The 10,904-nt window shown below is 38.6% G+C and overlaps 1 protein-coding gene across 1 annotated transcript; it reads left to right on the forward strand.

Moving 5' to 3' along the window:
- On the forward strand, positions 1 to 7,531 carry LIG4 (DNA ligase 4). Its single transcript, XM_036299962.1, has 2 exons — positions 1 to 235; positions 3,684 to 7,531. Exon 2 carries the CDS (start codon positions 3,713 to 3,715, stop codon positions 6,446 to 6,448), a length of 2,736 nt encoding a protein of 911 aa, XP_036155855.1. The 5' UTR covers positions 1 to 235; positions 3,684 to 3,712; the 3' UTR covers positions 6,449 to 7,531.
- The last annotated feature ends 3,373 nt before the right edge of the window (positions 7,532 to 10,904 follow it).

Genomic DNA, 10,904 nt, shown 5'->3' on the forward strand with positions numbered 1-10,904 from the left:
AGTCCAGGGCCTCCCCAGCTGCGGGTGGCGACTGAGCCTGCGCGGGAGCGTCCGGCGAGCCGGCTTCTCAGTTGCGGCGTCAGGTTTGGCGGCGGCCCCAGAGGCTTCGCGTCAGAGAGGAGTTTTGTGGGGCGGACCCCGCAGTCCACGGAGAGAGCCAGCGGTGGAGTCTGGGCCGGCAGAGCCTGGGCCAGAGTGACCAAAGCAGGAGGGGGCCATCTTGCGTCCAGCAAAGGTTACACATTCATTATTCTTCTTTCTGGGCAAAAAGTTTTCCAGTTCAGCCGCCCCCTGGATGCGTAGGGGAGAAGTGCGGACCACAGGGCTGACCGCGCTGCGTTGGCAGCGGGTCCACGATCCACGGGAGGGTTTGTTGGGGCAGAGGAGTGGTGTGGACCGCCGCAGTGAGCTGGCAGGCGCGTGTCGGTGGAGATGGAAGGAGAGACCTAGGCTTGGAGAGAATTACCTTTTTCTCCTCTTACCCTCGGACTTTCATTAACTTACTCGCTCCCGCAGGCTTCTGGCTTTTTCTTCCCATTGATTTCTTTCCGCTGGGATGCTCCCCACGTGTCACCGAGTGCCGTGGGAACCCGTGGTCTCATAGGGAAACAGCCCCGCTTGTCCAGGATTGCAGAAGGAACCTGAATGGTACCACTTTCTCTCCAATAGCATGGCATTGAGTCATCCCCCGTAGCCACAAGCTTGCTAGTGTGTTTTGTTGTGTCTCCTGGACTACATAGGCAGCAACTGGATCATCCATTGAGTCATTGTGTACTAGTTACTTTATATTCATTCTCTTGAAATCTTTGCTTATTGTCGACAAGTGTTCCCCTTCTTATCTGCTTAGTATTTTTAATACTTGTATTTTAAATATTGCTTGGGTCGGGGATTTACCAAATGCTAGGTACTGTGTTAAGCACCTTAAGTGAATTATCTGATGTCATCATCATCTTAATTTCTGCAGTTATTGACCCCATTTTACACTTCAGGAAACTGAATCTTAGAGAAACTAAGTAGTTGCCCCATATCACACAGCCATTAAGTGTTGGAGTCCAAGGTTGAATTCATTTATTGGACTCCAGATCCTGAGCCCTAATCACAAAATTTGTTTTATTTATTTATTTTTTCAAAAATTGAAAACTTAAGCTAAAGTAACCCCAGAATCTGGAAAATAAAATTAGAGCACATGTAAAAAGCAGTGGAAATCCTAACATTATGTCAACGTACAGTTTAAATGAGTAAAAATATTTGTCTATTCATTTTATACTGATTTTGGAATTCTTGTTATCTATATAGCAGTCTTACATGCCTGTGTGTCTTCATCTATAACTAGATTTCAAGATTAGTATAAAATAATTTGAGTCTTTGCCTGGGAACTTGTTGAGGGAAACTGACTTTGAGACCACAGAGAATCAACAGACCCACTGAAAACTGTATACCAATACTTGAACATTTAAAAAAGTATTTTTTACATACTTAATCTTAACATACATTATCTAAATTATAAAAATAACATTATATACCAAAATATTCTGGCTTGAGGGAGCATGTTTTGAGAGGTAGGACAGTTAACATAACCAGGTGGTGCATTCAGTTATGCAAATGAGACACCGTGAGGGGAAGCAGTTAGTATATTCAAAGATAAAAGAATATAGTCTCATGGGTTTATCTCTTGATCTAACTACCTCAGTGGAACTGGGATTTTCTTTGTCAGGAATAGACTGAAAAATGTGTGTGTGTTTTTCCCTAGAGGCCAATAAATGGCTGTTGTGAATCTTTCCCAGTGCAGTCATAGCTGTTGAATATTTTTTTAATATATTTTATTGATTTTTTACAGAGAAGAAAGGAGAGGAATAGAGAGTTAGAAACATCAATGAGAGAGAAACATCGATCAGCTGCCTCCTGCACACTCCCTTCTGGGGATGTGCCCGCAACCAAGGTACATGCCCTTGACCAGAATCGAACCTGGGACCCTTCAGTCTACAGGCCTTATGCTCTAGCCACTGGGCCAAACCGGTTAGGGCTGCTGTTAAATATTTTTAACCTGAGTGCCTCCAGCCATGTGCCTGCCTCTCTCTCTCTCTCTCTCTCTCTCTCTCTCTCTCTCTCTCTCTCCTGGCATTCCCTAGTATGGTTTCCCAGGAATTTAACTGTAGGTATTTAGTAATTCATTAAACAAACAGACTTATGTCTTGCCAATCGCTAGTGGCACAAATTGTAACATGATTTCTGATCTCTGGAGACAGACAGTTTAGTAAGTGTGGTACAGCAGTTAGCCATTCATTTCTTGTGCTGGATAATGTAGCCTTGTACTCATAGTGTATTTGATGGCTTTTGCTCGCAGGAGTGGGGGATTTTGTGGTCTCTGTACTATAGCAATTCATCCCATCCCCTGTGTGACACTGTTCTGGGCTCTCTGGGCTATCTGGAATGTGCCAGCAGGTGTCTGAAACACTAGATAAAAGCAGAAGTCTGTATTTCTGGAGCACACATTTTTACTTAAAGTCTGTTTGAGAAGTGAGTGGTACATAGTTTAAACCATAGGTTCTGATACCTTATAGATTCTAATAGAACTTGCATGGATATTAAAAATGTGAAAAATGATTTCACACTTGTCATGACTGCTTTAGGAAATATTCTAGACCTTAGCACAACAAGGTACCTGTTATTCCCTTTCTAACTTTAGAAGCTACTTCAGTGAAAAGCTCTGTGTCATTACACACTGTTGTTTTTATTTTTGTTAAAGCACTTAGCATTTTATAATTAGTTCCCATTTGTCCCTTTTTCTTTACAGGGTGTACACTTTCTTAAGGCAGTTCTATACTGTATTTGCCCATAGCACTGTGCCTTGTTCATTTGTAGTCAGTGAATTGGTGGGTGGGTGGGTCTAACTGGCAGGGAATATAAACAAAAAAAGTGTACTAATGAAATCAAATTTATAAAACTGTAAGTAACTATGTTAAAATATAGAACTAAAAGAGACAGGTCAAGTGAGGATTTCATGGGGAGGGTATTTTGAGTTAGGTTTTGAATTTCAGAGTCATTAGGCATAGCTAGCAGTGAAGGAGTGGAAATAAACAGCCATAGGCTTTGTTTGTCTGAAAGAAGATACCTTTTCTTTCTTTCTTCCTTACTTGCTTTTTTCTTTCTTTCTTTCTTCTTTTTTTTTTTTTTTGAAAAAAAACTTCCTACAAAACCAAATTTTAATTCAGTGAGCTAATGATTATTTGAAAACATCTGTTTTAAGAAGTTTGCTTCTGATACTGTGTCTGACAGAGAGAGAGAGATAAGAAGTTCAGAAATATAGTGAATTGAGCCTTATTTGTTACTATCATTATTAGCAATCATCTTTTGCATTATGTGCTAAATATGGAATGGAATAATTTCAATAGAAGCTGTAATTTAGGGAGTAAGAAAATTAAAATAATTAAAGTTAGTATTGTAAATTACAGACAGTGGGATTACTGATACTTTTGATAATAAATACTAAATAGAATTAAGATAAAATAGTTGGTTGTTATTAAATGTAGAGATTGAAAAGACATTATTTGTAGCAGTTATAGCATTGATCCATTTTCACCTGGCAAACATTATGAACCAGGTGTTCTCTTTAAAGACTTTACCTTAAATATTTAGTTGAATTTTATCTTTTACTTAAAGTTACTCTCTTTCTGTTTTATTAGTTGAACCAGAGGATTCACCCATCGCTTCTATGGCTGCCTCACAAACTTCACAAACTGTTGCATCTCACGTTCCTTTTGCAGATTTATGTTCAACTTTAGAACGAATACAGAGAAGTAAAGGACGTGCAGATAAAATCAGACACTTCAGGGAATTTTTAGATTCTTGGAGAAAATTCCATGATGCCCTTCATAAGAACCAGAAAGATGTCACAGACTCTTTTTATCCTGCAATGAGACTTATTCTTCCTCAGCTAGAAAGAGAGAGAATGGCCTATGGAATCAAAGAAACAATGCTTGCTAAGCTTTATATTGAATTGCTCAATTTACCTAAAGATGGAAAAGATGCTCTTAAACTTTTAAATTACAGGACACCTACTGGAACTCGTGGAGATGCCGGAGACTTTGCCATGATTGCATACTTTGTATTGAAACCAAGATGTTTACAGAAAGGAAGTCTAACCATACAGCAAGTAAATGACATTTTGGACTCAATTGCCACCAATAATTCTGCCAAAAGAAAGGACCTAATAAAGAAGAGTCTTCTTCAGCTAATAACTCAGAGCTCAGCACTTGAACAAAAGTGGCTAATACGAATGATTGTGAAGGACTTAAAGCTAGGTTTTAGTCAGCAAACTGTATTTTCTCTTTTTCATAATGATGCTGCTGAGTTGCATAATGTCACCACAGATCTGGAAAAAGTCTGTAGGCAATTGCATGACCCTTCAGTAGGGCTCAGTGATATCTCTATCACTTTATTCTCTCCCTTTAAGCCAATGCTCGCTGCAATAGCAGATATTGGGCGAATTGAGAAGGACATGAAAAACCAGAGTTTCTATATTGAAACCAAGCTAGATGGCGAGCGTATGCAAATGCACAAAGATGGGGATCTATATGCATATTTCTCCCGAAATGGCTATAAATATACAGAACAGTTTGGTGCTTCTCCACACGAAGGTTCTCTTACACCATTCATTCATAATGCATTCAGAACAGATGTACAGATTTGTATCCTTGATGGTGAGATGATGGCCTACAATCCTAATACACAAACTTTTATGCAAAAGGGGAATAAGTTTGATATTAAAAGAATGGTAGAAGATTCTGATCTGCAGACTTGTTATTGTGTTTTTGATGTATTAATGGTCAATAATAAAAAGCTAGGACATGAAACCCTGAGAAAGAGATACGAAATTCTTAGTAGTATTTTAACACCAGTACCAGGCAGAATAGAAATAGTGGAAAAAACACAAGCTCATACTAATAAAGAAGTAATTGAGGCTCTGAATGAAGCAATAGATAAAAGAGAAGAGGGAATCATGATAAAAAACCCTCTATCCATTTATAAGCCAGACAAAAGAGGTGAGGGATGGTTAAAAATTAAACCAGAGTATGTAAATGGCCTCATGGATGAACTGGACATCATAATCGTCGGGGGCTATTGGGGTAAAGGTTCACGGGGTGGAATGATGTCTCATTTTTTGTGTGCTGTCGCAGAGAAGCATGCTTCTGGTGAAAAACCATCTGTGTTTCATACTCTCTGTCGTATTGGCTCAGGTTACACCATGAAAGAACTGTATGATCTGGGTTTGAAACTGGCCAAGCACTGGAAGCCTTTTCATAAAAAAGCCCCACCAAGTAGCATTTTATTTGGAACAGAGAAGCCAGAAGTGTACATTGAGCCTTGTAATTCTGTCATCATTCAGATTAAAGCATCAGAGATTGTTCCCAGCGACATGTATAAAACTGGCTGCACTTTGCGTTTTCCACGAATTGAAAAGATCAGAGAAGACAAAGAGTGGCATGAGTGCATGACTCTGGATGACTTAGAACAACTTCGAGGGAAAGCATCTGGAAAGCTTGCGTCTAAACACCTTTATGTCGGTGGTGATGATGAACCCCAAGTAAAAAAGCAGAAAGCTCGCCCCAAAATTAAGAAAGTTATTGGAATTATTGAGCACTTAAAAGCACCTAACCTTTCTAACGTAAACAAAGTTTCCAATATATTTGAAGATGTGGAGTTTTGTGTTATGAGTGGAATAAATGGCCATCCAAAGCCTGACCTGGAGAACAGAATTGCAGAATTTGGAGGTTATATAGTACAAAACCCAGGCCCAGACACATACTGTGTTATTGCAGGGTCTGAGAACATAAGAGTGAAAAATATAATTTCTTCAAATAAACATGATGTTGTCAAGCCCGAGTGGCTGTTAGAATGTTTTAAGACCAAAAGCTGTGTGCCATGGCAGCCTCACTTTATGATTCATATGTGCCCATCAACAAAACAACATTTTGCCCGTGAATATGATTGTTATGGTGATAGTTATTTTGTTGATACAGATTTGAACCAACTCAAGGAAGTATTCTCAGGAATTAAAGATTCTAGTGAACAGACTCCTAAAGAAATGGCCTCTGTGATTGCTGATTTAGAGTATCGATATTCCTGGAACTGCTCTCCCCTGAATATGTTTCGAAATCACACCATTTATTTGGACTTGTATACTATTATTAATGACTTGACTACCAAAATCGAGGGAACAAGATTAGCTATTACAGCCTTAGAGCTTCGATTTCATGGAGCAGAAGTAGTTTCTTGTTTAGCTAAGGGAGTGTCTCATGTAATCATTGGGGAGGATCATAGTCGTGTTGCAGATTTTAAAGCTTTTCGAAGAACTCTTAAGAGAAAGTTTAAAATTCTGCAAGAAGGTTGGGTAATTGATTCAATAGACAAATGTGAGTTACAGGATGAAAATCAATATTTGGTTTAAAGCTTGTTTTTTTAGTGAGGAAATCTTATTTGGCCAACCCCTAACAGGTGATAATGATAAAATATTAAACTAAATTTTATTTTTATCTCTTAATATCTATGCTTGAATAATATTATTAGATATAGGAAAACAATAATTTTCACTTTTGAAGTAGACAAGACAGTGGCCTGAGGCCAAGAAAGAAGAAATTATTTTAGCAACATAGTAGTTGATGATTTTTATAATCAAGATGGAAAAAGCTTTAAAAAAAGATTTTTATGTAATATCCCTATAACCATCTAGAAGTTTGACTCAGATATTAATAAAATATATGTAAAAAGTTTTAGAGTCAGAATTTTAACCTAAACAGGATTTTCTGAAGTCATAATAGTTTTTATCTAATAAAAGCATTATAAGGAAAAAGCAGAATTGTTATAATTGGACTTGTAAAAATAAGTCTTTTAAACTAAATACTGAATTTTGAAAAATATCAAATGTTGTAAACAAGTTTATTTTTTAAGGTTAAGGTCAAGCTCATGAATAAGACCTTGCTAGTGATATCATTAGCTAAATTACGGGAATTGGAATGACAATGTTCTAAAAACTTAATTAGATCAATATAAATGATAGTCACAGTGATTTTTTTTTAGATATAGTTCATCTCAAAACGGCATGTGTGTTGTAACTTTCACTACAGAGAAATAAATTGCCTTGACTTTTAATATTACTTACTATCCTTAGGTTAGTTAAAGTCAGTGTGCATTGTATATATTGTGTCTGGATTACCATGCCAGATTGTGGAATATAGCTTACATATTGCGAAAAATATACTTTGACACTATTGAAATACTTAGAACTTGGTACCTGAGAAATGGTGTGTAGGTTATTTATAAATAATTAGAAAGGTTACCCAAACAGTGGGACAAGTGTATGTAATTTTATTACATTTCTTAATTTAAATAAAATATTTATATACTATTGAAATGATTTCTTATGGGATATTTACTTTAAAGTAATAATAGTTATTTCAATCACATGTTATGGTATCAATGTAAATATTGATTAATTCAAGTCAGGTTCCTATTAAAGGTCATTTGTATTTTATATTCCTTAATGAGTTTTATTTAAAAACTTGAGGCCCGGTGCACGAAATTTGTGACGGGGGGTGGGGGGGTGTTCCTCAGCCCAGCCTGCACCCTCTCCAATCTGGGATCCCTCTCACAATCCAGGACTGCTGGCTCCCAACCGCTCACCTGCCTGCCTGCCTGATTGCCCCTAACTGCTTCTGCCTGCCAGCCTGATCACCCCCTAACCCAGGGGTGGGCAAACTTTTTGGCTCGAGGGCCACAATGGGTTCTTAAACTGGACCGGAGGGCCGGAACAAAAGCATGGATGGAGTGTTTGTGTGAACTAATATAAATTCAAAGTAAACATCATTACATAAAAGGGTACGGTCTTTTTTTTTTTAGTTTTATTCAGTTTGCCCACGGCTGCCCTAACCACTGCCCTGCCAGCCTGATCGATGCCTAACTGTTCCCCTGCCGGCCTGGCCGCCTCCAACTGCCCTCCCCTGCCGGCCGGCCCGGTTACTCCCAACTGCCCTCCCCTGCAGGCTCGGTTGCCCCCAAACTGCCCTCCTTTGCAGGCTGGGTATCCCCCAAATTGCCCTCCCTTGCAGGTCTGGTACCCCCAAACTGCCCTCTCATGCAGGCCTGGTCACCCATAACTGCCCTCCCCTGCTGGCCTGATTGCCAACAACTGCTCTCCCCTGCTGGCCTGGTCACCCCCAACTGCCCTCCCCTGCCAGCCCGATCACCCCCAACTGCCCTCTCCTGCTGGCCTGTTTGCCCCCAACGGCCCTCCCCTGCTGCCTTGGTCACCCCTAACTGCCCTCCCCTACAGGCTATCTTGTGGTGGCCATCTTGTGTGTTGGAGTTATGGTCAATTTGCATACTGGTCATGACTAATCAGCATATCAGAGATAATTAGCATATCCCTCTCTTATTGTGTTGAAGTGATGGTCAATTTGCATACTGGTCATGATAATTAGCATATCTGGTCGTGACTGTGAGGGTGTTGTTACCAATTTGCATATTACCCTTTTTTTAGTATAGATTAACCTTGTATATTTTTTATAATATCTACTGAGAAAAATTACAAACTACAGATAAATGAAGTGGGGAAAAGCTATATAATTTTACCATTTACTATTTTAGGTTATTGATGGAAAGATTAGTGCAAAACATTAACATTATAGTGTAAATAAGTATAAAACAAACTAGAATGCTCTAATTGATCAGCTTTTCTCAAAACATTTTGAGTCTATACCAGTGGTTCTCAACCTGTGGGTCACCAACCTGTGGGTTGTGACCCCTTTGAGGGTTGAACGACCCTTTCACAAGGGTTGCCTAAGACCATAGGAAAACACATATATAATTACATACTGTGTTTGTGATTAATCATTATGCTTTAATTATGTTCAATTTGTAACAATGAAAATACATCCTGCATATCAAATATTTACATTGCGATTCATAACAGTAGCAAAATTACAGTTATGAAGTAGCAATGAAAATAATTTTATGGTTGGGGTCACCACAACCTGAGGAACTGTATTATAGGGTCGCGGCATTAGAAAGATTGAGAACCACTGGTCTATACCTACACCATTCTTAATTGCTGGACACTATTCCATTGAATGTAACGTACTGTATCAAGCCAGCCCATTGATTGACTTTCAGGCTATTTTACCATGTCACCTCCCTCCCTTCTCTTTTTCCATTGAGCATTTGTAATAAATCTTTTACATAGTCTATGTACACTAGTCCTATTCATTTCTTATACATTCCTAGAAATGGAATTACTGATTCAAAGTTACATATTTTCTAGTGACTTAATACATATTGCAAAATCCTGGCAAAAATGCCTTTCAAGATTTTTCTCATCTCCTAATGTTGGAGAGTTCAGTTACTTAGTGCTGGACCTATTTATTTTTATTCACTCTGTAGGCATTCTCATCCTATGTCATGGCTTTAAATGTGCTGATAACTCCTGTCACTTTTAGCCTGATTTCTTTGCTGAACTCCATGTATATCTAACACCTCCATACGAAGTCTGATGTGTGTTTATAAGCATTCTTTTAAAAATTTATTATTAAAATATTAATAAGTATTATTACTGAACAATTGTAAATGCAGAAGATAGAATAGTATAATAAACCTGGACATGCATATCATCCTGTCTCAACAATTAGCAATGATTAACCTTTTTTTTATATTTACAGAACTAGATTATTTTGAAGTAATTGTAGTCACATAATTTCATCTACAAATATTCCTATAGAAGTCTTGATTTCTCAAACAAACTTAATGATCTTTTTCAGTGTTTCCCTCCTCACTAAGCTGTATTCTATTCACCCAGCTGTTTAAGCCAAAAACCGGGGTTCTTCATTTGTTCTCATACTTACAGTGCATAGCAAATCTTGGATAGAGCTTCCACATACATTCAGAATACAACCTCTCACCACTCTTAGAGATAAGATGCCGGGGTCCAACCCCAGCAGGTCCAGGGGTCCCCAAAGGTGTGGACGGAGTCGGAGAAGAAGGAATGACACGGAGACAGCGTTCAGTTGATCAGCAGCCTAGCCAGGATCTCCAGCCAAGTTCTGTTTCCTCCTCCATTACTCACTGGACTATTCTCATACCCTCACAGTGGGCCTTCCTCCTTGTGCTCTTACTCCACTGCTATCTGTGCAACAGAACAAAATTTGTTTAAAGATGCAAATCAGATCATGTTAACATGGTCAAAACCACTAAATCCTCACCATTCATTGCCTCTGAAGTCTTTAACACGATCTGTTGGACACAGTCCCACATCATCTGTTAGCTCTCTGCCTTAATTTCCTACCAGTTGCCACACATCCCCAGCAGTCACACTGGTTTGTTTGCTTTTCCTTTCAAGATCATTGATATCTCTTATATTTTCCTTCATCCACATCCCCACTTTATTATAAAAGTATTTCCCAGCCCTAGACAGTAAATTCTGTAAATGAAGACATTTGGTTTGTGTTGTGCACTGTTGTAGTATTTATAGAATAAACCCCTTGGATTAGACTGCAAAACCTACTTTGCTCTCATTTTCCAAGGCCATGGTTTCTTGCCACAAAGTAGGATGAGCCATTAGTATTCAAAAACTCCTTCACCCTCTTCTGCATCCCTGATGACTTAGAACTGTCCCAAAAGAATTCATTCATGTCTTCTGACTCATGGTACCTTCTTGGAAAGTCAGGTGGCTGGATTAGGTAATTCTTACTCATGTACTTGCCTAGGATAGGATTTAACAAGACTGTTTGAATCTTTGAAATCCTCATTTTGGGGGAAATAGTTTGAGTTTAGCTTTAAAACATCTAATATGAAATTCTTTCACCACTAGAGCTATTCCATAAATAACTCCACCATTTACTTTCAACCAATGTATA

This window comes from Myotis myotis, unplaced genomic scaffold, assembly GCF_014108235.1.
Source record: "Myotis myotis isolate mMyoMyo1 unplaced genomic scaffold, mMyoMyo1.p scaffold_m19_p_3, whole genome shotgun sequence".
In the NCBI taxonomy this organism is placed as follows: domain Eukaryota; kingdom Metazoa; phylum Chordata; class Mammalia; order Chiroptera; family Vespertilionidae; genus Myotis; species Myotis myotis.